Source organism: Carassius gibelio, chromosome B17 (genome assembly GCF_023724105.1).
Source record: "Carassius gibelio isolate Cgi1373 ecotype wild population from Czech Republic chromosome B17, carGib1.2-hapl.c, whole genome shotgun sequence".
NCBI lineage: Eukaryota > Metazoa > Chordata > Actinopteri > Cypriniformes > Cyprinidae > Carassius > Carassius gibelio.
This window is the reverse complement of record NC_068412.1, coordinates 20,670,353-20,697,672: the sequence shown is the minus strand read 5'-3', so window position 1 is coordinate 20,697,672 and position 27,320 is coordinate 20,670,353. Positions and strand designations below refer to the sequence as shown.

General features: G+C 37.9%; 2 protein-coding genes across 2 annotated transcripts in view; one reads left to right on the top strand and one right to left on the bottom strand.

Annotated features, from left to right (window-relative positions):
• Positions 1–59: 59 nt before the first annotated feature.
• grem2a (gremlin 2, DAN family BMP antagonist a) lies at positions 60–9,077 on the top strand. The gene is made up of 2 exons (XM_052580871.1): positions 60–722; positions 7,879–9,077. The coding sequence occupies exon 2, from the start codon at positions 7,880–7,882 to the stop codon at positions 8,462–8,464; it is 585 nt and encodes a 194-aa protein (XP_052436831.1). The 5' UTR covers positions 60–722; position 7,879; the 3' UTR covers positions 8,465–9,077.
• A 1,109-nt stretch (positions 9,078–10,186) lies between these two features.
• Positions 10,187–27,320, bottom strand: part of fmn2a (formin 2a) — a 39,643-nt gene continuing 22,509 nt past the window's right edge. The window contains exons 8-18 of the mRNA XM_052580855.1: positions 24,877–24,938; positions 21,202–21,293; positions 20,704–20,833; positions 20,421–20,567; positions 18,606–18,665; positions 17,851–17,971; positions 15,339–15,431; positions 12,604–12,655; positions 11,928–12,077; positions 11,700–11,781; positions 10,187–11,589 (exon numbers count right to left, since the gene is read on the bottom strand). Of these exons, the coding sequence (XP_052436815.1) occupies positions 11,563–11,589; positions 11,700–11,781; positions 11,928–12,077; positions 12,604–12,655; positions 15,339–15,431; positions 17,851–17,971; positions 18,606–18,665; positions 20,421–20,567; positions 20,704–20,833; positions 21,202–21,293; positions 24,877–24,938 (1,016 nt within the window). The 3' untranslated portion in view covers positions 10,187–11,562. The remainder of the gene's footprint in view (positions 11,590–11,699; positions 11,782–11,927; positions 12,078–12,603; positions 12,656–15,338; positions 15,432–17,850; positions 17,972–18,605; positions 18,666–20,420; positions 20,568–20,703; positions 20,834–21,201; positions 21,294–24,876; positions 24,939–27,320) is intronic.

Below are 27,320 nucleotides of genomic sequence, written 5' to 3'. Positions count from 1 at the left end.
ATGGGTGTATTGAATATTTTCTATATTTACCAAGATGTTTCACTGAACACTGAGTATGTTAACTGCAGCAGTCAAGAGGGACGGGGTTAAACCAGGGATGCAAACTTGAGTGCTGCAGTTCAGGGAGCGAGAGAGGCAGAGAAACTGAGGAGAGAGAGAAAGAGAGACAATATGTTTTCAGGACTGGTTGATTAACAGTGGGCTTCTGGGGGAGGTATCAGCGAGTGCTAGACCAAAAGAGAGGGAGGGAGAGAAAGAGAGATGTAGATGAATCTCTCTGTAACTTGTGTGCAACTGATGATTTTCCTTCTGCTCTCTTCACACTCACACACTTCTCTTTGGAGAGCCACTGGGATGTGACAGCAAATCAGAGAGAAGATGATTCAAAGACTCACTGGGAAATACTCAGTGAAACAGAATGCGAGCTGGATGCCACATAAATGAGTGAAACTGGGGAACTATGAGCCATAGAGCGTGACTGCTTCAGTTTGGCCTCTGCAGAGCTGGACTCAACAGGAAAGACTGGAGGAGAAGAACACGGCACAATCTTCAGGAGGGCTTTGATAGAGATTTCGTACTTCTGATGGATATCCACGCTGCTTCTCTACATCTGGAGCTCTGAGGCTTGGCCGATCTCTGACCTGCTGCTTGACCTTTGACCTCTGAGTGACCTCTAAAGGAATCACAGCAATAAAGCGTGACTCAGAACTCCAGATCTACAGGTACTCTCTAAAAGGAAGATTATTTGATGACTTCATTATTTCTATTAAGAATCTAGTATAAACACTCCTGGGTCCCATATATGCCAGTGAAGATCTTCTATTTTTAAGAGTGTTAAAAAACTTTGTGTGGTTCTTTAATTCTTCATGAAACCTTAAAAAAGAGGGGTCTAATTGGCACTTGAGAAGGTTCTGTTGCTGTAACAAGCCAAAGAACCCTGGTGCTTTTTAGAACAATTTCTATAGTGCTTTGTAAGTAGTTCTTTATGATCTAACTATGATGTAATTAAACCAATACTGTTAATCGTAGGGAACTGCTATTGAGAGCAGGGATGGAGAGAGTGAATCTGACAGTGAATGTTTGATTATGTGGACATGTGCATGAGAGAATGTGTGAGGTTCTGTGACAGTACTGGCATCAGTCCTGCTTGTGTGTGTCAGTTTGTGGCTGAAATGCATGATTGGCATTATAAAGAAGTGAATGGAAACTGATCAGCCGCAACTCAGTTCAAAGTGGTGACTGCCCCTCAGAGCGCATTAAACTGAGCGGATTTGAGCCTGACAGCCTTTGAGTTTCCCAGTGACCTTCTAATTCCCCACCACTCCGTTATTAACCAGTGCTATTGAAATTAATGGTAATGTATGTGCCTATGATTTAGGGCTAGAGTATAGGTACAATTATGATTAGGGTAGGGTATGGTTAGGGTTAATGTTATGGAAGGTTTATGCTGTTATAATAAGACTAGGTTAGGATTCATTTGTTGTAACTGTAATTATCCTACATTAACAAGAGTAGATGTGAAATACTTGAGAATGGTAGACTTGATTGCGTGTTTGAGCTGAAGTCAGACTCAAAGCATTATGTGACGACAGCCATCAGAGAATTCAGTCACTGATATAGTTGAACTGTTCAACCACACTTCAAACCTCAGCTATGTATTGTAACAAGAGTCTGACCCAACCGTCTCAAACCACAGATATTCCATCTACTCTCTCTGATACAGATACCCATAGACCACATGGTGACAAATCACACTCTGGAAACACTTCTTACTGTATCCTTAGCTGAAATCTAATCTAGATTCATCTGGAGTTTGCAAACCTCCCTGTACAATCTTACTTATCCTAAATGTGCTTTGGCTTTTTGTTGCTGGCCACTTGTCTGTAGTCTCCAGTACAATGTAAGGGTAACATTCATGTTCTTGTGCTCAGCACTCCATGTTCTCTGTAAAACATCCTGTTTGTTGTGATGTGGAATAACAAAGGAAAACAGACAACTGTTGGATTTTCCTTCATTCTTTTTGGATTGACTATATATAGATGTTTTAAAAAACAACTGGAAGTGGAAATTATATTTTTGACAGCCTGTCATGTGGTGGAGTTTAATTTGTGCTGCCATTTCTAGGTGTTTACTCAGGAATGCACCTGGAAACTGGTGGGCGGAACCTCTCATTATCGTAATCTTTCCAATATTTTCTATATAGAGATACGTGCCCACTGGTCACTAAAGTTGTTAACTTTACATTAAAAATACACTTAAAATACAGACATTTGCACAGTATGTTCAAATTACACAATGTTTAAGGAACAAAAAAAAAATCAGAGAATTAATAGGTTTAGACTTGGCTTCAGGGCAGATGTAGTCTTGACATGTTTAAAAAGCATTAAAATGTTTCTGAAATCAGAAATGACACCTTCTGCGATTGTGAGTTTTTGTGTGATAATGGCTCGTCATCTGGATTTGAATGAAAAAAAAAAACATGTTAGAGCCTTCCATGTTTCAGAACTGTAATGTTGAAGTAATTTGTGTTTAATTAAAATACTTTTTTATAAACCCAGCTTAACACAGAGACAACTCGATGCAATCAAAACATTGTTCCATTTGACCAACCAATAGCAAAAGGGAACGTGCTTGAGGAAATTAGTTTGAATGCAGTCAGTAAATGTGTCTGTATGTTGCATAAGTATTCTGTAAAGACATTGTCTTGTGGCAGAGGGAGGTACATAATTGCTGTGATGATAACTCCTGTCAAATTCATAATTTTGTGGCGCCGGTTAGTGTTTATGTGTGCGATGATGTTTGTGTTTTTTAATGTGTGCATGGGTGTGAGATAGAGAGAGATTCAGGGTTTGACATGTGGCTTCGTGTGACTGTTGTTTTGGGTTGGAGATGTTGTGGAAGTGTGAGGGAAGGTTTTGACAGTGGTTGGTCAAATGCTGGTATCACTGGCTGTGCATGCTGGCTTCTGCTCAATGAGAGATGCTGGTACTTGTGGTTTGGTTGTTTTACGCTACACTGATTCTCTTACATCAGTCATTCGGCTCAAACTGTTTTTAGCAGCTGTGTTCTGTGGGAACAAGCTCTGCAATAAATTGTCAATTTGAAATAGCTGTTTTGGGTGAGACAAACAAAAAACAATCAGGAAATTAGAAAAGGGATTCATTTATCTTATCATGTTATTTATTTATTGTTTATTCTTTTGTTTATGTCATATGCATTATTGGAATTTTATTCCATTAGTACCAGTGCCACGTTAAATACTGCCAGGATTGTGCAAAGTGTAAAAATATGGACTGGGACACGGGTGCGCTATCCTGTTCCTATAGGGCTAATGTCCTGCAGAGTTTAGTTCCAAACTAGATCCAGCACACTTGCCTAGACATTTCTAGTGAGTTTAGAGACCTTTATTTGCTGGTTCAAATTATAATTAGGAATAGAACTAAACCCTGCAGGACAGTAGCCATCCAGGAACAGGTTTAGACACCCCTGGACTAGACCCTTTTGTCACATCGTAGCTTGTTGGTAGGACTGTCTCCTCAGGGAGTGTCTCAGAAAATCCCAGGTTTAATTTCCATCTGAGCATTTCTGCTTAGAGTTTGCACATTCTCCACAATCCAGTTCTCCCATGACCCCACACTAGATTTGGAGAATAGATGGAATAGACACACACACACACACACACACCCACCCATTTGTGTTCATTCATTCATAATACGCACTTAAAGGGGGGGGGTGAAATGCTCGTTTTCACTCAATATCCTGTTAATCTTGAGTACCTATAGAGTAGTACTGCATCCTTCATAACTCCAAAAAGTCTTTATTTTTATTATATTTATAAGAGAAAGATAGTCTGTACCGATTTTTCCGGGAAAAACACGAGCGCCTAGAGGCGTGACGTGTGGGCGGAGCTAAAGAATCACGAGCGCGAGTAGGCTTTTGAGTTGAGAGCATGTGGAAGCTGTGACACAGATCCAGAGGCTGAAATTTAACAAGAGCAGCATCAGCAAAGGCGGTATGCTATGTGGTATGTACTGAAACTGTATATATTTGCTTAGCGGTTTTGGAAAATGACTAAGTTCCACTTTATGTCGTCTTTTTTTTTTTTTTTTAAGCTGTACATGTGGAAAGTGCAGTTTGATGACAACATCGCATGTTGTTTACTTGATGTGCTTACGCGCTGATAGCTAAGTTAACAACACAGAGATATTTGAAGCAGTTTTACTCACCGCATGTGGTTCCAACAACACAATCGTGACCCTTTTCCGTTGGGACTGCATTATCCTTAAGAAATAAACGATGTGCAATCCGAAATGCAGGGAACAAACAAAAACACTTGCACAACTCCGTTGATGCTCTGTAAAAATAAACTCCATCCACTGGTCCCTTAATGCTGTTTCTCTTTTGGTAATCTGTGCAGGGTTGTCTTGCCCTGGCAACCAAAAACAGACTTCTTTTCTGACTTTTCGCGACGCTCTCGTTCTGATCAGGCTGTGCTCAGCCTCTCAGTGCTCTGCTATACGGGAGCGCGCTCTTCCGGCAGAAGTGCCTTAGGACCCATATAAGGAAATTCCGCTCCATCTAACGTCACACAGAGCCATACTCGAAAAAAACTTTCCGAAACTTGTGACAAACCGGAAGAGTTTTTTTTGGAACAAAAATACTCCTTCAAACGTACAACTTAATTTTTGAAACTTTGTCCATGTTTAGCATGGGAATCCAACTCTTTAACAGTGTAAAAAACTCAGTATGCATGAAATAGCATTTCACCCCCCCTTTAATACATAATACAACTTAAATTGTTATAATGCTAAATGCTATGCTTATTTCATGTTGACTATTGAATTAACTGTTTGTAAAGTGTTGCCACATAATTCAAGGTAAAGAAAATTAACTGCATATTTATTTAATATAATCATAATCCTTTATTAATTATGCAGTGTATACTGGGAAACCCCATAACATTACTGTAGTAAAAAACAAACAGAGACAAAAAAAAAAAAAAAAGGTTCAATCAAAAGGTTTTGCTATATAATACATTACAATAATGTGTATACATATTAGTACAAAAACCTGCAGTTAAAGGTCCAGTAACCTCAGTTAAGTTTGTGCTGTAAATTCACATATTTTTTTTACAGTGTGGATGATCTGTCCTTGACTTGCTCACATACACAGGCAGATGGGAAAGAGATAGAAGGGTTTGTGTTTTTTTTTTCTTTTTTTTTTTTCAAATGTTCCAACTAGACACTGTCTTTATCTCCAAACCACAATTTTTCTCAGGGGAGATTTATAGCTGCTCTGTCTGTGTATGTCTCTGTGTGTGATTCACTCTCTCAATCTGAAATGTGTTTCAGTTATAGACAAGAGCTAGGTGGTGTGTTTGTGTATGTATGTCACAGTCCACTGAGTCACTGTCACATCCTGGCATTCCCTGTCTCTTCACACATAATATGAGCTACCAGTAAAACTGAGCCTTCTATTCAGCCTGTGGTCATCTGAAGGAGAGAAACCCAAAACTGCTAAACTTTCCACATCCTGATCTAATAATGTTCACATGGTGCTCTCCCCACTGTTTACATGTCCCCTGCATATCTCACCACCGGCATAAGCAAAGCCCTCATTATTTAACCCTGTCTCAGCAGACACATAAAGGCCACTTCCTCATAACCTCATGGCTTCTGTAGTGTTCCCTTTTGATGGGCGGCCCTGTTTATTTGCATGAGCATTCTGGGACTGGTGTAAAAGTAAACAGCATTAATGGCTGCCGGCGACACTGACGGAGGGAGATACGGATGATTAATCCATTCCCTTCTGCCACCGTGTGAGTCACAGTTAACTGTAGCCAATTCTCCCCAGTAACCCAGATTTATACAGCTTAAAGGGACAGTTAACCCAAAATATAACAGTTTTTTTTACTGTTCCTTGTGTTTCGAAAAATGTATTCTGACTTAAACTGTTCTAATCTATCTTTTACATTCAGTTACAAAGAATCGGGGCTGGAGCTTTCAAGATTCAAAAAGGAACAAAAGCACCATATATGTCTTAAAAGTACTGTATTTGATGTCTTCTTAAGTCATAGTTTTATGTGAACAGTTTGAAAGAACAGTTTGTTCGTGAATCATAGCTCTTGAATATTTGCAGAGAAAAACGTCTTAAAAGTACAATCTGTTTCTCTCATAAAGCCATATTATGGCTTCAGAAGATTTTGAATGTGGTGCTTTGAATCATTTTTCAAGTTTGAATGCTTCATTCCTGAAAGTCATACAAAAATTTGAAATGATGTGAGGATTAGTAAATTATACATTTAAATTTTTGTATTAACTATTTCCATAGAAAAACAAATCAAAAGGCATCTGTGCATGTATGGTCTTTTAGATAAAGTTAAAAAATTTCTTGAATATCGCTCAACATTTCTTTTTTTATCATGTGAAAGAATGTAATAGTTATTTATGTAACTTTCTGGTGTTGTTTAGCTCCAGGCTTTCTGTGAGCTCTTCTGGTTGGTTGGTCCTGAAAAACATTTAAAAATCCTTTAAGAAAGCCTCTGGGACATAAAAAACAAGCTAAAGACTGTCTTTTAAATAGATGAAATACAACTGTGCCTTATTCCCAATCTACCTAGCAGAGAAGATGAAAGAGGCTGTTGGCAATGAGAGGAGAGTGAACATGAATGAAACAGACAATGCCTGTGGTTGTAGAGTATCACAAATGTCAGACTCAGAGGTTATCAGAGGGTTATCTAAAGCAAAACTGACAGAGGGCGCCATGATAAACAAGATTGAGAGTTCAGACCAAAGACAGGGTTCAACTTTATCAGCATTACATAAGAACTGCTGCTTTTTAAGAATTGACAAAGTGCTGTAAAACTGCAGTTGTCCATCTATTCATCTGCCACAGAGTACCAAGTTATCACCATGGTTGTACAGATATGTCATGATAAGCTGTGGATACTGTATGTACCATGTTAACACCTTATAATAATCATTTTCGGTACCTTGGAACTTGCAATATTTGATACCATCACATTTCGTGAGTGAATTTAATTAAGTTATACAAGTTTTTACAAGTAATGAGCAAAAGACTGAGAACCGTGTTTTTACTCACAACAGTTAAAAATTTTTAAGAATGTGCGCCGTAAAAAGTGCCTTCATGCCTGATTCCATAATATTTAATCACAACCTTAGGAAACTTCATTAAAAGAAGAATGAATCTTAATAGTCAGTTCTTTTTGGTGTGAGATGTCGTTAAATCTGGGCAGGGGAATTCCATTTCCCAGGAAGCTTAGCACCGGGTTCTTATGTAGTAATTAATTTTGGTCAGTTAAATGTTACTAAATGCATGTTTAGAACAAAATAGGCCTAAAAAATAGATGTGTGTTTCTGTGTTATATTTTGTTATGCTGGTTTTGGAAAAGTATTTGGATTTTTGTTGGGGTGGTGGGTTGTTTACTATGATGGCGTTTTGTAGGGGGGATTACTACACAGCTTTTATTTTATTTTCTTCTTTTTTTCTGTTTCTGGTTTTGTTGGTTAGTTTTTTTGTTAGTGTTTCATGTGGTGAGTGAATCAAAATAAGGGCTATGCAAATTGGCTAACAGTCTTCTTTCTTTCTTTCTTTCTTTTTGAATAGTAGTAAAATGACTGGTTGCTTTTTTTTTTTCATGTGGTAAGCGAATCAAAATTATTAACCATTATTGCAAATTAACCATTCTTGTCTGATTTTCTTTTGTCTGAGTTAATGCTGATTAGGTGAATAAAACTCAAGAGTTTGCAAACTGGACACAATTCATAGTATAATGACAGACTATTCCTTTGACAATGCATACATTTGAATCCCTAACAGAAGCACTAAAGTTTCTCTCTATTTTGAATCTTTTCTCAGAATGTTCTGGAAGCTGGCAATACCTGCCATTTTGGCATGGACCCTTTTTGCATCGACAGAGACCAAGAAGCCACGGCCCCAGGGTTCCATCCCCTCCCCTTACAAGCTAAAAGGCAACGATTTGTCATCACCATCCCACACACTAGCGTCACTGCCCCAGCACACATCAGCACGACGACAGAAGGGCAAACACGACATGCTGTCGTCTAGTCATGAGGCCCTAGTGGTCACCGAGAGGAAGTACCTGAAGAGCGACTGGTGCAAAACCCAGCCGTTACGTCAAACAGTGAGCCTGGAGGGGTGCCTGAGCCGAACCATCATCAACAGGTTCTGCTACGGCCAGTGTAACTCATTCTACATCCCCCGCCACCTGATGTCTCAAACCTCACATCGAAGTCGAAAAACAGCATCCATGCCAGACCACAACACTTCATTCCAGTCCTGTGCTTTCTGTCGGCCCAGCCGAATAACTACGGTCACCATACGGCTTCACTGTCCTGGGCTCCAGCCGCCGTACCGGCAACGGAAAGTGCAGCGAATCAAGCAGTGCAAATGTGTGTCTGTTAACGTCAATGCTGCATACTGAGAAGGCACACAAATGAAACAATGCCTAAAAATCCTAAGAACCTGCCAAAGACAACAGCTAATCAGAAGACTGGCCACCTTCATTATGTCTGGACTGTACCACAGTATGCTACCCGGGAATGCTTAATAGCTGCCGAGCAGCAATGGAACACAAAGCTGCATTTTTCTTTTTCTTTTTTGTGAAATATAAAAAGGCTGAGAGTACAATTACAAAATACATACAAGACTTAAACAGTAAATAACATTCATGTGTTTTAAATGAACAGTCTTTGACCTTTGACCTCTTGAAAGCTTTTCTTAAACAAAACATGGAGCGTCTGTATTCCAGTGACATCCTGCTTTACCTCAGCAATGCTGATCCTCTATAGAGTGCAACAGTCAGGGTTCCGGAAGTAAAAATCCCATGCTTTTTCTCCATTGGGAAATTGATTTAACTCATTTTAATTGATAACTTACAAACCTTTAGAGACAGACCTGATGTTGCAAATAGATGGTATATGCCTCTGCTGAAGCCATAAACCTGTATTATACTCATTTTTGTAAATAATTGTTAAATGTATGACCTCCTGAAGAAAAACTACATTACTCATTATTCTGCAAAAAAAAAAAAACAATCAGAAAAGAGCTGCCCACTGTGAATTGTGTAATAGCCAGTCTCCATACACTCTTAAGCTACTTAAAAATGTATATATAGATAGATGCATATTTTACAAAAAACTAAATATATAATTTCTATATATAATCAACATCTTTAAATCGATAGTTTTATATTTATACATAGTTTTAATTTTGATTACGTCATTGCGATTGTAATTCTTTTTCTCATTAAAATTAAGTGCTTGTAGATTTGTCTTTTTCAATTAATTTTTTCTTTTTTTTTTCATTTTGTAATGTTGTGATTCACTTCTTAGCTACTGGTTTAACTATTTGACAAAAAATGTTTTAAAAATCCAATAAAAATGAATTGGAGAAATACTTTCGGAATCAAGGCTGCTGAAATATTGGGAGGGCACTGTTGCACTCTGTTCCTCTTGATACTTGAGAACAGTCGAAGCGGTCTGACCACCATCTATCTTCACCATCTTGTCTTACCTACCCAGCCGTTGTAAATATCAGCGCTAATGAAGGACAGGAGAAGACATGAAAGGATGCTTGGTGACTGTGGACCTTATCGACAGGAAATTAAGAGTTATATTTTGACTACGAACAGGCTGTCAGTTGGGGATAAACTATATTTTGACTTGACGCTGCCATTAGCTTTGCTGCATCTGATGGAAATAATGCCGCTGGTTTCAGTTCATCCATTCTGGGCTGACTTTGATCAAGCCTGTAGAGAGTTTGAGCCTTCCCATTGTTATGATGAGTCATGTGCACAACATAAACTGAGATTCATAATGGTTTAAACTTAAATCTTTACCTTAAAGTCTTACAGGCACGTTTGCATTAATGACAATATTTAACAAAATAGCAAAACATGTGTAGATAAAGGAAATTATATGACAAAGCAATCATAGAAAATCTATGTCTATATGTAAAATATGTAATAAACATGTCTTCTAAAAATAAATCTATTATTTCACATTACAATACATATTTTCTATGCACGTTTGTTTGTACGTTTTCTCCAAAAGGAAATGGAAATTATTTAAACGGCTTCTGCTTCAGTTCTTCTTTTCCCTAATGCAACACACAGAGAATAGCACAGCAATGATCACGCATGGGCTATAAAGCTGTCAGCTTCTTTAATTGAAAATACATTTAGGTAAATTAAAGGTTATTGAACTACTGACAACAGCTGTACACATACAACAAAGAATGGTATAAGTCATAAATCATAATATTTGCATATATTTCTCAACAACTGTTCATTAAACACCTTACAGTTGGAACAGAGAAACTCACAACATATCACTCAATTCTATGTCAATTTCATAGGCTGAAGTATATAAACAGCTATAGATGAAACTATGGACGCAGAATATTATCAAATTTCCATTTAAAGAATAAGATGGCCGTGGCTCTTCATATAGGAATCACCAAAACACACATTTTATGACTTTACACAGGTCACATAGTCAGATATTATATCCGAGATTGCCATTTCTTTATGCATTGAGTTATTCCAATTTCTTAAATGTCATTGCCTGTTCAGCATAAACAAACATCATTTAGAAGCATATTGTTTAATTAGTCTACCTGTATGAAATCTACTATTTATCTGTCATAGTTCATAAAATATTATGGCTTTCACCTACAAATAAGAATGCTATTTTATGATAATTAAATGCACAGGTTACTTTAGATCATTCGGTACTTTCTTGACAGAAGATATGAAAATAAATATGCAGATTTTGTGTGTAATTATCAATGTATACTAAATATTCAGTTTGCTTTTGTAAAATAGTGGCTAGTTTCAATCTATGGCTTTGAATTACTCCTACAGCAATATGCTTTTTTTTTTTTATTTAACCTTTTCTTTACTGCTTTATATAGCTGTTTGTGTACACGATCTGCAAAATTCATGTCATGCCAAAGGGAGTTAATCTCTCTAACAGAAAACACTTGCCTGAAATGCCTCGTTTGATGTCCTGCCATTATTTCATGACTTAGCTTGTCATCATGATATACATTTGCATAATGCACACAGACTGGCTTGCCTTGGCCCACCCTCAAAGAACAATTAGCATGGCCTTCCAATGACAATGCCATAGCTGTAGCTGAAAACTGTAAAGATAAATTTCTGACATGCTGTAAGCGGTTGACCACCAGACCAAGATCAGATTTAGCTTTTTGGAATGGCAGGCTTTAAATAGATAGAAAGTAAAAGAGAGAGGGTTTTAGGCAGAGAGTGAAAATAGTGGTGCCACAGCAATGCATGATCAAAATGTGTTCTAGTATGCTGATTTGTTTTTATTGTTGTTGTTGAAAATGATCATAATATGGCCTTTGATTGTCTTCATATAAATTCTGGCCATGTCTATGTATTAAAATAATGCAAACATTCTCATGGATATTATTATACTGAAGTAACTGTTAAGTAGAAAACAAAGAAAGAACTGGGCAAACAAGGAGTTTTGTTGGATTCAGTACAGCAGAAATTCACATCTTCTGTCCCAGCTTGGCTTTCTGAGTGAGAAGAAAGTGAAACACATCATGGTTGCAATTGGAGTTTACACTGTTAAAGAGTCCATTACTCATTGCTTGTAATGTGAATCAAGGGATTTTTAAATACTTACTATTCCTGATGCATGTTTAGGTTTTATGTTGTAGGTAGCCTTCTCTCGTGCTTGTTTAAAAGTCTCTTCTGCAGCTTTCAAACTAAAAAAATATGCAAATTTCATTCAATGAATTGCAATGACACTATTGTCTTTTAGAGCTGCTTTACAACTTTATAGAAATAAAGGTGTCTTGAAGTGAAGACAATCAGACAAACAAAATAGCAACAGAGGCATAATATTCCTCACCGCTCCTGCAATAGGCATTTATTCTCTCTCTTCCAGAGCTCCTTAAAATCTGACGAAAACTCGTGCCACACTGTGAAGAATGTGTTTGGTGAAACCTCCTTCTCTCCCGCCTTAGGCTTGACTGAGAAAAACACGCTCAGCTCCAGAAAACTGGAAAGCATTCAAAGAAAAGCATGACACTATGAACAAAATATTACAAAATAAGATTAGAACGTTTACACTGAGGAATTGTGAAATTGATCGGCTTTCTTCAAGCATGTGAAATGTGAAATTTTAGCTTATAAAAATAATGCTCTTACATTAAGAACGACAAGTGTAATTTATTTTCGCCCACAGCAATCTTAAGACTAGTACTTGGAAGAAATGGCAACATTCAGACAATGAACACAAAGACCTTTAGAATTAACTGACGTGTCATATTTGCTCTTTTTTCCAGTCTAAGAGCCAAGGTTTTGAAAAACAGCCACTTTTAAAGAAGACAAACTGTCAATCAATCTCAGCGAACTTGCACTATTAGTAATCCACAAGTGAGGGAAAATCACACAGAAATAAGAGAGATAGAGAGGTGGATGCTAATGCACAAACAGACACACACCCTCAGAGGAGACATAACCAATATGACACAATAATAAGTGAACAAGAGACTTGGCACGGTTAACACTGTAAGACAACTTACATCCTCTGCGTGCCAGCGAGCTGTTTTTCCTGGAGCTCCAGCTCTGCTTTGGCTGTGGGCATAAAAATAGGACATTGTACATGTGACACAGACTTTTATACTTTTAAAATATGTTTATGTTTTGCTTGTCACTGAATGACATGGGTTATCAGGAAAAGTTTTGTTCCAGGAGATTTGTTCCAGTTTTAAAACAAACAGACTCCCATTTCAGTCATAGTGAGAGATGTGAGATTGCACATACAGTACACGTCTCTGTAAATCTTCGCAGGTTACGATCTTCATGACAAACATAAACCCTCGAAAATCAGATTACACGTAAGCAAGTTGTAATCCGCTGACATAAAATATCAAGGAGGAAATCATTGTAAAATCATATTTGCTAAAACTCTCAGCATGAACATTTGATGAGGCGTTTGACTGCAGACAGAGAAGACGGTCTCTTAAGTCATTACCGCGGTAATGTCAGTGTCACTTCATTAACTTATGCATGGAGAGTCTCCTGTGATCCTCTGATAAATTCAATGACTATTTGGGTATTCGTACACATTTTCATACCACTCACCACTACAATTCTGTGCAACCAGAGAATCCCCAAAACACAGATTATTTCAGTTCACACCTCATAGACCCAGCATTTTATGACTTAAAACGTTGTTCAAAGCATTTGTGCTTCAAAAAAGCATTACATTTGTTATCGGTAGTGGTGATAGCTGAGGCACCCATAACTATTACTATTATATATTGTACCTGCTACCATGGTAAATGGATTATCACATTGCTTCTCAGTGTGCAGGGAAGTGGAAATAGTACAGCATTAAAAAAAAATGGTATGAGAAGACGGAGCGTAGACCAAACAGCACAGAGACGGTCTCTATCTCTCACACACATACACAGGCCTGTCTCTCGCAGTTTTTCTTCCTCTCTTCCTTTCTGTAGTTAATTTCATGCTCTGAAAAATAAACAGTAGTGGTTGAAGCGCTGGAGCCAGAGACTGTTACTCTCCTGGAGTTTCAAAATCATACAAATAACAAAAAATAAGACCAATCTTTTTTTTTTTTTTTAATCCCTGTTCTGTCTGTTTCTCTAACTGGAGGCAGTGTGGAGGGTTGAAGGGGGTCTTTCCGTGGTCATGTCACCCATCTGAGAGCTCAGTGAAGGAGACCCATGAGTCTCCAGATCAAAGGGGTAGAGATGAGGAGGGGGCCGTTCAGCGAGGACCCCACCCTGCCGCCAGAGCACATGTGGGTTTTGTTACAAGGACCAATTTGAATACAAAGAAAGAGAGACGGCAATGCATTTAGCATTTGTTTAAGCCTGTAGTGAAACAGAGAATGAAAAATAGAAAAACGTTTCAGCTAACTCCAAATTGAGCGATGGAAAAAGAGGTTACGCCATGGCAATTGAAGATGATTGGAGTGCGAAAGATGAAAAGAGGCCAATGAATTGTTGACAAGAGTAAAGTGCCGAAAGAAACAGTCTTCAGTGCTATAGACAGATCAGGCAGGTTGACTCAGACACACTTAGAGGAAATAAACCAGAGAACAGACACCATATCAAACAGAGATGGATTGAAGCAGAGATGGAGAATAGAGAAGGTAAATAAACAAGAAGGAAAGCAACTATAATAAAACAATTGCCGGATCATTCGGCTCGCCTTCATCACATAAACAAAAGACTGAAAGGGTTGAATTAGCGATTAACGTGTTGGGGTGGAACGTGGATGAAATTATTGACATTAATGAAATTAAGGACTCTCAATTTTCATGCCGCTAGCTTTACATAAATAATGTTGGACCAACTGGGTCTGGGTCAGGTCAGATGTATTTCCCAGAATTCTTGTTGACTCCCAGAGGTAGTCACAGAGCCTCTGTCACATTTATTTCTCAGCACCTCATCTCTCCTCTCACACAGGGTCACTGTACTTCCATCCCAGCATTATTATGACTTTAATTGTTTCCCAGGGTGACGTCTGTAAAAGAATATTTGCATGGCTCCTCTGTATGTAATGTGTATTTGGACGAGGGAGTGATGTAATTTTATTAATATAGGCAATGACACACAATAGGGCACACTATCTGGAGTATATATCGTGATATTAAAAAGTACAGGCATTTTCATCGGATGACTTGAATAGCCATATTTGAAAAGACTGAATCATTTTACAATGATTCTGTTGGCAAGTGCATTTGCATAGATTTTTTTCTTTTTTTAAAGCTTGTTTTTGTTGAGTGTGAACAACCCTGTATAAACAAATGATGAACAATTTTGGAAAAACTTGACAACTGAATGTTCACATTTGGGTTTACTTTTTACAAGAACCAACTCAAACCTTTTTCAGTAACCATAAAGTGAATCTTTCTAAGAAATTCTCCTTCCACTTGAGTTTTGACAGGTTACATTCCCACTGTTTTTAATAACTGACTATAAAATAACAATGTTATTTTAATTGTTAGTATTATTAAATATTATTTATTTTATTATTTGTTAATAAGTAATGTATAAAAAATATTACTGTATGTAAAAAAAAAAAAAAAAAAAAAGAATTTAAAAACAATATCAATATTTGGCTCCAGTAATACTTTTCTTAAGGCTAATACTACTTTTTGTTTAAATCCATGAGATGCAAAATGAAAATTCCTTTCGGAGTGGCAATAAAATCAGAAACTAACATAACATTCCCATGTGAAACAGTAACCTCTAACATGTTTGCAATGGATTTTTGTTTTATTTTTTACCTCTAGTGAGAAATTCTTCCATTTTGTCCTTAAAGGGCTGCAGGTTCTCCTCAGACGAGACATTACACACCTTTTCTGTTTCTGCTGAACAGGCTGAAAATAGAGAGCAGGAACACAGATATGAGAAAGAAACAAAAAAAAATGATTAATGGAACAGAAGAACAGTTTATTTTAAGCAGTGAAAACATCTCATGTCAGCCTATAAAACTACTATTCAAATAAGTAACCTTTAAAAGACTCATTGTAGTGATTCTTGGGCAAGTCAGCCAGATATCTTAAAAAGACTAGCACAGCGATGGCCCCACCAGATGGCTAAACTTCTCTCAACCAGTCTTCACTGATTAAACTGTCAGGACCAGCACAAGCATTTCAACTAGCAAGTCCATGCTAGTTGAAATGCTTGTGCTGGTCCTGACAGTTTAATCAGTGAAGACTGGTTGAGAGAAGTTTATTAGCAGGTTAGCATGTTACAGTACATTCCTCCTGCTTCCACTTCACATATGTATCACTTCAGAGAAAAATGTGCAATCTGTGACCTGTGCTAACAGATGCTAATGAATCCCATTTCATGAACCTTTCCTTCGCTTCTGTTCGCTGTACACCTGGAGTTTTACAACAGCCCGACAGGCTTCACCGCGTCACACTCCATTACTAAAGTAGGTGATGGATCACAGCATAGCATGGCAATCAGCACAATACAAACACACACATGCTAATGTCCCAGCCAGCTGGATCAAGGGCTCTGTGAAAGCAAGAACCTGCGGGGTCGCCCGCGTAACTCTATGCCCCTTCCAGCTGTCAGTGTCGCACATCTGCTTTAGCGCTTAGCTTAGCTTGCTAATGTAGTGATGATCCATTTATTGTATGAGCCTGGCGTAAGAGAGAAGCCATGCTTATTGGGCCACAGGGAGATTTTAGGGATGTGAACAGTTGAGTATTCAGAGAAACATTGCCAGAGAAGAAATATTTGCCTGCGTTAAACAAACGTAAGCTTAATCTGTTTAGCAGGTGTACGCCAAAACGATTTAGCTAAGCATACAAGCTCTGGAAAAGTACATTTACAATTTATCAACCACATGTATAGTGGGCCTAACTAATAAGCTTTTGAAAGATTAACAATGCAAATCGCCAACTAGGGACTCTAGTGAAGGCACGCGAAAATATGGCTAACAGCAGGGGCGAAGCTAATAGGCTGTATAGCAATGCATCAAACCTACCATCCTTCAATTGAAATTTCCATAAGCCAAATGCAAATCCATCTGTTATGTTTGACTGCTTCGAGTGGAACTAAAAGGGCTTGGACACTATTATCTGTGCGTGGTAGACAATCTCACTCTGGATAAGTGATTGATTGTAAAAGTGTTTTTTTGTAATTTGACCACATCAACATCCACAAGTGTTTTTTTTTAAGCATCTGAACAATCCAAACACACCGACAGTGGAATGTGAGTATTTCCAGATTTGTGTGTGTGTGTGTGTTTTTGAGTTGGCAATGAAAATGTTTGCAGGGATTTAAACTCGGCTTTGAGCATGTAATCGGATTCTTACACCTCATTCACACCATCGTGCACTTGTCGTACAACCTTTGACTTGCGGCACAAAGCTGAACCAATCTCACTAACCTTCTGAAGACCCTGATAAACTGCTTTACTGGTCAGGGAGCAAAGTGAGTACTTACAAGGCAGTGCAATCCTTTTACCTGCCTGCTAGTTTCTTTTAAAAAACACAAGAATATATGGCATTTCCTACTAATAGGACACAAAAGAGAATCTGAAATTCATTTATAGATTAATTAATTTTTTTTCACAGATGTCAAGTGAAAACATGTCTTAACCTTTAAAAAATGTGGACTTTCAAACAAAAATATGAATGGATTTATTTTGAAAACATGATTTTTTTTATTCCTATTACCAGAATGTCTAAATGTTATATAAAACTATCAAACTAAATTGAAAGAATTTGCTGTATTTATTTGATCCAAGGCTACATTTATTTGATGAAATGTACATTAATTGTGATCCTTCAGAAATCATTCTATGTTGATTGTCATTTGTGCTGCTTAACCCCCCCCCCCCCACACCTCAAATTAAGCTTAGAATAACACAATTTACAGAATAGTACTGATCACTTTTGATCAACTTAATATATATTTTATATATCTGATCAATAAAATACTTTTGAATGGTAATGTAAAAATAATGCATAAGGACAGTTCACCTGCAGAAACCTGTAGTTAAGTGCTTTAGGCCTGTCAAAACAGGTTAGACCCCTAGGAAAAGTGCTGAAATGACCCATTTTTCTCATTTATTTACATGCTGGGGCCTTTTAAAAAAACACATTTGCAGTATTGATCATTGTGGCAGCCAGCTGGGGGCTCAATAAAAATAGCCATTTGAAAGTCAATGAGCCTTCTAAAGCAGAACACGGGTCATTTGCACTGGTGTATACAAACTAAACATTTCTGTGGGTATTAATTTATTTGCTTTTGCGTTTGCGTGTGTCCACATCTCACCATTCAGATTTTTCCGTAGCTTGCGTAGGTCACATTGAAAATCCTCAAACTTCATCTGTGAAGCCTGAAACAGATCCTGAGGCTCTGGAAGTGGGTACACGCATGTTTCTTTACCTGCATCCTGACACACAAACAATGGAAAATCTTAAGTGCAATCATACCAAAAAAAAAAATAAAAAAAAAAAAAAAAAAAACAGGATGTTGTGTTTATGCGATCATAACTGTAGCAATGGTTGATTAGAAAAATAATTGAATGTGAATTCTTCAAATAGTTTGGTGTGTAAAGATCATTATGATTCCAAAACCATGAAAACATCAAACACAACAAATCAATCTCAATAACAGTCTGTCTGTTGGAGATCAGAGCCATTTGCATGCATACGCACAAGCACACACACACACACACACACACACACATGCTCTCTCCTTTTATTTGCCTGAATGTTAAAAGCACTTCAACAACCTGTTGATCATATTTAGTCAATTTGGACACAACCTCTTAATCACAACATCTGGACTGACTGCTGACGGTATTTACAATACAGTGCTTTTAATCTACGTCCAAAAAGGCCATCAAGCAATCAAAGGCCTCTGCTCATTCAGAGCGGCCATTTGTCTATATGGTGAGGGGAAAGGCAAATCAAAGTGATGAAACCAAAAACAAAGCCACTTTTTTGTCTACCATGAAGGGTGATTCTAAGGGACCTGGGGGTCTGTTAGTCAAACCAGTGAAATAAACAGTTGGCCAAACCTACCTCATCAAAGTGTCGCAGATAGTAAGCAACTATGTAGGACAGGAGGCTCTGAGAACTATCCTGATGGAGCGAGAGGAGGAGGAGACGAGAGGTGGAAATAAACACAGGAGAATAATCATTTTTCATGTTTTGGGATTGTATACACTCACTTAACTCAAAGCGTTTGGGAATAAGATGCCAGACCTGGTGGCTTGAAAAGGCGCTCACTCTCATGCACATGTGTGCAGACACACAGACTGCATGGGATGTGGATATAGACTACTGCCTTGGCATAATAAAGTATAAACCGCTCATTTTGAGCCAGAATGGGTTCTTTATGACCCGGTCAGTGGGGTCACAAGACCATCAAAGTACTGTTTGCAAATTTCTGTGCAGGTTCTGTCTAAGGTTTATGCTATTTCAGTGCTGGTCTATGTGGTGGATCTGACATTTGGCATCATTTACTTGCCATCATGCCATTGAAAACATGTATGACCTTCTGTGTAAGGCAAAATAAGATATCTTGGAAAATATTATTAAATTCATGTATTCTGTAGGTTTTTTAACTTGTACAAATCATCCTGTTATGCTGTTTGTCAACTTGTATTTGATAGCCTGAATGCACTGTAAGTCGCTTTGGATAAAAGCGTCTGCTAAATGCATAAATTTAAATTTAAATTGATAGTTCACCCAATTCTGTAATTAATTACTCACTCTAATGTCATTCCAAACCCTTAAGACCTTCATTCATCTTCAGAACGCAAATTAAGATATTTTGGATAAAATCCAGGAACTTTATGACAGTCCATAGACAGAACTACCACGTTCCAGAAAGATAATAATGACTTAATGAAAAAAGGTCCATGTGACATTAGTGTTTCAATAAAAAATGTATTAAGGTACGAGAATACTTTTTATGTGCAAAGAAAACAAAACTAATGACTAATTGCCTTTTTCCCAAGGTAATCAACCTCATGAAATGTTCCCGACATTAAGCAATAACAATGTTCAATAACCTTATATTTATTTGTTTAAACCTCCATCCTAGTATATCCCTGCATCTTCTCATTCTATTCTATACCATTCTATCATCTATAGCACAACTGTTCATACAATTGATTTATTTTTCAATTTATTTTTCAATATTTTTCAATTAATTTATATTTACATAAGTTTTGGTTTTGACATTTCGATTGTCTGTGTTGTTGTTGTTGTCTCAGTGTCCTGGACGCTTATGTCATTAAAACAAATTCCTTGTAAGAGCAAGCATACTTGGCACTAAAGCTCTTTATGATTCTGATTTATTCAGCAATTTCTTCTCTTCTTTGTAAGTCAAGCTCTCAGAATTCATCAAAAACTATCTTAATTTGTGTTCCAAAGATGAACAAAGGTCTTACTGGTTTGGAACGACATGAGGGTGAGTAATTAATGACAGAATTTTCATTTTTGGGGAACCATTCTTTTAAAATATTATTTGAATTTATTATCATAATCATTAACACACTGGTTTGGATTTTTTTTTTACTGTTCATAAGCATTTTGTTTTTTTAATCTATAGCAACTGATGAATCTGAAGTCTCGCAAATTCATATTAAATAGCTTACTTCCATTTTGCAAAATGGAAAAATAAAATGATAGTCAACAGAGTGCAATGTCAGGACCCCATTGACTTTCACTGTATGGTCAAAACAGACAGAAACATTATTTTGTGTCCCACAGAAGAAAGTAAGTCATACAGGTTTGGGATGACATAAGGATGAATAAATGATGACATAATTTTCATTTTAGTGTGGACAATCCCTTTAAACTAGTGATAGGGATCTCATTTATACTCACACTGCTCTTGACATCTTTTAACTTGGGTAGGATGTCTAGGGAAAATCCGTCTGCCTGTCCTCTGCTCCGGTTGCCCCCGTTCATAATGTTCCCAAATGCAAGAACCAAACCTAGAACCTGCAGGACGGCTTGACTTGATTTTAGAGCCTTTAAACAGAAGAGGAAGCGAGGGAGTGAAACAGATGTTTTCTTCACTGCTTTCTAGTTGAACTTTTAACTTGAAATATGACAATGGTGAAGCTGTCAGTGGAATCTGACTAGTGTGCTTCACATTCTCTCTCACCGTACAGACTCTCAGCAGTGTTTCAAGCTTGCGCTGAACTGATGTAACACATTCTGTGAAGGTGGACTGGAAGAGAATACAGAAAACCCGCTCTGAGAACTGAGGAACCTCTGACAACTGCAGCAAAAACCTACCAGAGAGAGGGGACGAAATGAATGACGCAAGGAAAATACAACAGGCAGACAGACAGACAGACAGACAGACAGACAGACAGATAGACAGACAGATAGACAGACAGATAGATATATAGATAGATAGAGAGACAGACAGACAGAGACAGTCAGACAGACAGACAGACAGACAGATAGATATATAGAGAGACAGACAGAGACAGTCAGACAGACAGACAGACAGACAGACAGACAGACAGACAGACAGACAGACAGACAGACAGATAGATAGATAGATAGATAGATAGATAGATAGATAGATAGATAGATAGATAGATAGATAGATAGATAGATAGATAGATAGATAGATAGATAGATAGATAGATACTGTTCAGGCTTGTCCAGTGGTTTTGCATTTTCTTTATCTTTTGAAGACTTGATATGTTTCTCAATCTGATCCATCTCTTCTTTCTGAGCTCTCTGTTAAAAAGAAAATCAGAATGAAAGTACACTCAAGAGAGGAAAATGTGATTTCATTTTGGGAAAATACACTCATATTCTCCTTATAAAGCATTTTATAACTATCTAATAGTTATATAAACTCTAATGTTCGGGAGTGTATTTGTTAGTGTGTGTGTGTGTGTGTGTTGCTTTATGATCGTTCTGGTCTTTGTATGATGCAAAAAACTAAGTATGATCCACACTTCAGACTTTGCTTGAGTCAGACAGTGAAAAAGAGAATAGAGAGAACAAGCGGGAGAGAGGAAAGGGGGATATACTATGTGTGTGTGTGTGTGTGTGTGTGTGAGAGGGGGTGTTCTGTGGTTTTGGTTGAAGGAGTCAGAGACAGCGTGGAGTCTTGCACACTAAAGAGAAACAACCTCAACATTTAAACTCAACAACATCGCCTCAAGCTACAGCGAGAATGGGTGGGTGGGTTGGAGGAAAAACAGAGGGATGGAAGGAAAGATAGTTTTCAGCAGAAACTTACTACACATATTCCACACACACATCACTTCATGTCTCTTTATTAGTTAATGCTCCGCTGTGACTTTTGGCTCTCTAGTGGTTGAAAAATAAAACTGCAGGCATCCTAGCGGAAGAACATTATTTTGGTTGTGATTCGGCTTTGCACGAATGTATGTGGTTGGACAGGGGTTGAAAAAAAAATGTTGTTTGTTTGTTTTTTGTTTTTACAACTGATGATTACTGGATATTTACCATTCTGAATGATTTATAATACATTTTTGCCATTTGTTGTGACAACCCAACTTCACAATACATACAGCCAGAGCTACTTTTCTCTATTTACAAATGTGACACACACACAGGTTTTTGTATGCAGTTTCCCACAAAATCTGTCCTGACACCTCTAAAAAATTGTATCAAATCAAAGGTTTATCAAAGTGTATTTGTTCATACTATTATTTTTAATAAAAAATAAAAAAAAAAAAATAAAAAACTGAGTGGCTTTAAATACAACTATTGCACTTTGTATAATATTCATATTTTTTATTTTGTTTGTAAATACAACAGGGTTGCCAACTTTCAAGTTTAGTTGGGAGTGAGATTTTGATCTTGATTCAATGTCAATACATGTGTATATATTGTGGGGCATACAAATCTTCTGTTAAATGCAGTTGAATGCCTTTTTTCCCCACTATTTTAAACTTTGGGTTAAATTCAGTATTTGCTTGTTTCCATTAATATTCACTTGTACTTATATGAGTATAATTTAAAAACGATGTAATTGATTAACTTTTTAAACTTTAATCATGTTTAATCATGTCTTATATTTATTCAAATGCAAAACTTAAAAATAAGCAAGCAGGTATAACCTTCAATACTCTTGGGAAACTAAACGAGTAGATACAGTACGTTTATTAAAGCGTAAAGCATGGCATTACAAAAAACAAAACAAAAAAACAATCGACCACAAAATGACATTGGAATTCATCAAGCTGCATCGGAAAACGCTGTGAACGCGTTTAGTGTGAGGGACTCTGAATATCATGTGTAATCTGTGTAGCCCGTGACGTCACGCTCTTCCATAAAACAGATTACACATGATATTCAGAGTCGCTCACGCTAAACGCGTTCCCCATAACGTTTTCCGACGCAGCTTGAGTTCCCGAAGAGGAACCATAATGTTGCCCCTCCATCTCTCTCCAGAATAAAATGATACAGTAAATGTCATCGATGTACTAATCAATGCTGTATGCTGTAATGTTTACCAAAAGTTGTTGCAAATAACTGTATAATGAAGCTGTCATCTATCCTGCTTAAACCCGTTCAAATGTATTGACGGCGCTGGTTTGTTTGTCTGGATCCATTAAACCACATGACCGCATGGTGGCGACGCCGGCGAGATCAAAGCTTGTCACAACTCTGATTTTCAATGGCTCTGGCTTTAACTAAGGCGCTACAATGAATTACCCTACATTAAAGGGTAAGTTCACCCAAATATAAAAATTATGTAATTAATTACTTACCCTAATGTCGTTTCAAACCTATAAGACCTTTGTTTATCTCCGGAACACAAATTAAGATATTTCTGGATGGAATATGATTGACTTTATTCAACAATTTGTCTCCTCCGCATCACTCTGCCATCCACTGGACCTATATGCTGTTCTGTGTCAGATGCGTCACACCAGAACTGTTTCCTACATTGTGATTTGATCTGAACGGAGACAAATGTTGAATTAAGTCGTTTTTTTTTTTCCCTTCGTATTATTGAGAATGACTTTTTTTATTATTGAGAATTGAGACTTTGTTTTATATCAAAAGCAGGGTTGCCACTTGGGCTGGAGATAACAGAGAACCACTTTCACTAGTATTCTGCGTGATAAATGTATAATTTATGCCATGCAGTGATTTTTACTTGTATGTATCAGAGAATCTTTAAGGAGGCAGCTGTTGTTCATGAAATAATTTGCAGCTTTACTGGCAAACTACAATTCCTGTTCATCAATGTGAGAACCAGACCAGTTATGAACCTAATCATACTTGATTTAATTAAATTAGTTGGTCAGCACTCCAACTCGTGTCCGAGGCTCGGTTCAAAACGCATAGTGTGAGTAGTCCACCCTTACATGGGCAGAGTAAGAGCATGAGACAGAGCCTGAACGCGTGAGAGCTGGCAACCCTGATATAAATTACATTTTCAAGTTTCATGAACAACTATATATAAATATGAAAGCTATTATAAAATGTTATGTGTTCTCAAAATGATACATGGAGCAAAATCACAAGAAAAGTGTCAACATATGAAGTGTTTTGGAATAATTATCATACATGTGTGGGGAACTTTTCGACATCTTGTAGGTCTTAAGATGATGTGTGGCTATGATGCCCTGTCTTTATCTCCTCATAATGACATGTGGCACACAATCGCATACAGAAAACATGTAAAGGAGCTCTAGAGTGCTGACAGCAAGATTTATGACTGTTTCAGCAATGCACATGGCGATCACAGTGTGCAAACTCATCAGCACCCACACACTTAAAGAATGAAAGAAAATAGCAGCCAGTCGTCTAAGAGTGAGTCAAAGATCTTCCAAGAAAGAGGTTTGATTTATGTTGCCACGTCTAACTGACGTAGTCTGTAACTGCCAATAAGTTACATAAGCTACAAATCTCAAAGCTCAGTCTTTTTTCACAGTTTTTGAACTGTCCTTTTTTTTATTCTTTGAGGGAGAAAACCTCATCTTCTTCATTTGTCTTCCTGTTTGTCATCAGTTGCATGTCATCGTGTTCCTCTCTCTCTTTCCCTCAGACAGTGACACGCACCCCGGCTCCATGGTAAACCTTACTCATTCCAGCGGTGTTTGTGGCCTGCATGTTTGTTTTGGTATTTAACACACATTTCCGTAGCTCTCTTTTGGAGCGGACCGAGTTGAGGCAAAGCTCCAAGATCTAAGGGTATATCCTGTCCAGTTCTGAGAGTTTTAACAGTTTAGAGATATGATAAATGATCACTTATTCATACTTCATAAGAAATGTCAGGATTCATCACATTTGCTTATCTGGACTGTCACGTCTTGTCATGTTGTGGACTTACGTTTTCATACAGCGCCTGGAGCGTCTCCAGATCCACCACGGTGCAGTCCATGTTCAAGATGGCTGTCAGACAGAGAGAAGAAAAATCCATCAATGATTGACCAATCAGGACTCAAGATCTATTCAAATGATTTCTCAGGCAAAGATCGGTGCTGCTGAGAAAAATTTGAAATTTTTTCCAAAGGAGTAAAATGCCAAATCACATTTTTCCAATAATACCAAAATTAATAGTAATTCTTAATTTACATAATAATAATAATATTTATTTTAATTATATAGATAACTCAAGACTGGAGTTATGGAAACTAACAAAAATAAATTACACTCTAAAATGCATTAAAACATTAAAACTAAAAACTAAAACATGGTTCAATAGTAACACACAGGACAATACAAACTAACTGTGACAAAAAAATGACAAAAAAATAAATAAAAAAAAATAAAAAAAAATAAAAACTCTTTAACCATGGGCATTGGTGATGATATAATCTAACAATCAAAAAAAAAAAAAAAAAAAAACTTTACTCAGTACAAAACATTTATTTGTTTTTAGATAATAAAAGCATTTGATTCTCTAGCAGGCCTGTTGTTGAGCTGGCTAGACAGAACACTTTTTCTGTGCTTAATAGAGCTATTATTGGATAACTTTTGTGTGTTCAGTCATTTGGGGAATTGAGAAATTGATCATTGGCGCGTTCCATAAACCGCACAAGAAAGAATAACAAAAACATCCATATCTTGCCAATGCACAGACATAGAAAATGGAGACAGACAGCAAAGCATTACTCCCGTTACAGATGAAAGAAATCAAAGAGCGCTACTACAGCCTTAAAAGAGCTGGGGAGAAGAAACACATGACAAGAGCGAAAGAGGAGACGAGAAGGAGAGTGAAAAAAGAATGCACAATCTATGACTGGGTAATTTAACCTGTCATCAACCTGACAACAGCATCCCACCAGATTGACACCCCAACCACCACATACACAAATAACAGCAGCGTAATCCCCACACCCCCACAACAAAGTCTCCAAACAAAGAATTTGTCTCTTGATGTCCAGGGATTTGCGCTGTGTTTCCCCAAACAACTGATGCAATTGTGGCCTTGCTTTATTCTGAGGGAGAGACATTTTGAAAGCTTCAAAGGTTTGTTGAAAAAAACCAAGCACAACAAAGTTTTCATACTGTATGGTCATAGTCTCTGAATTAGATGAACCAAAGAATTACAAATTTGAATTTGTGGTTTGCATTGATTTTTTTGACTTTGTATGTAGCAGACACTGAGGTAAAGTTAGATATGTTTAGCATTTATTATAATTTATCTAACCATACATAGACATTTTTATAACAATAATTATTTTATATGATTTGATAATAATAAATTTCATATAATTATTATTATAAAGACATTAATTCTAAATAGGTGTTCAAGCATGTGTTTTTCAACAATAATTATTACTGTTATTGATTATTATTTTTATTATTATAAAACAGACATTTGAATTCAAAAGATTGTCACACTACACTGCCGGAAACACGTAGCCGAGAATAATCGAAAGAGTCTTTATTAATCCAACACAGGGGAAAATCCAACATGGAGAACGGGAGGAAGACACACATACTTGACTGGTAGACCTGACCTGAAATGACATTGCTTATAAAAGAAAGGCTAACAAGGGAACTAAGGAGACACACCTGGGAACTAATCAGCAATCAAAGAGACAGAGAAACTGGGTCACAGCGGAAAAAAAACACACACAGAAAAGTCCTTGTCCTAGTTCTGACATTTCGGCCCCTCCCAGAAGGTGCGTCCTTGCACCCCAGGCAACAACAGGAGGAGGCATAGGTGGGAGCTTGGGAGGAGGCTCTGGTGAAGGACAGACCCACAGGAGGGGGCCGGCAGACAGAGACCATGGAGGGAGGACGATGGAGGGAGAGGAGACAGGAGGAGCAGAGCAGGACCCAGGCCACAGCCATAACAGCAGCCCAAGGTGAAGCCGACGGTGAAAGGATCGATGGAAGAGGAATGGCCAACAACTCCAGGGGGCCGACCTACAGCAGTGGAGGAAGACGGAGACGGAGAGCCATGAGCCAGGGGGGATGCCGAGGATCCGGGGGGCCAGGGTGGAGTCAAGGGCTAAGGCGGAGTGGGAGATCAAGAGATCCGCAGCGGAGCCAGAGCGTCTGAGGACCAAGGTGGAGCTGGTGGGAGGAAGGAGCCCAATGGAGAGGGTAGGATGGAGCGACTAGGCGCAGTCAGTGGAGAGGGAGCACGGTGGATCTGATGGATCGATGGTTGACGGTGGAGGCGAGAGATCTAGGAGCCGAGGTGGAGCCACTGGGACTATGGGCCAAGGCGGAGTCCGGGCCTGAGCCTAGAGGCAGAGATGAGGGAGACTCTGACCACGGCAACGCTGGAGGATGGCAGTCACGTGGGGCTCACACTGC

Excerpts from the sequence above, each read along its gene's own strand:
- grem2a (XM_052580871.1), top strand. The coding sequence starts at position 7,880 with ATGTTCTGGAAGCTGGCAATACCTGCCATTTTGGCATGGACCCTTTTT.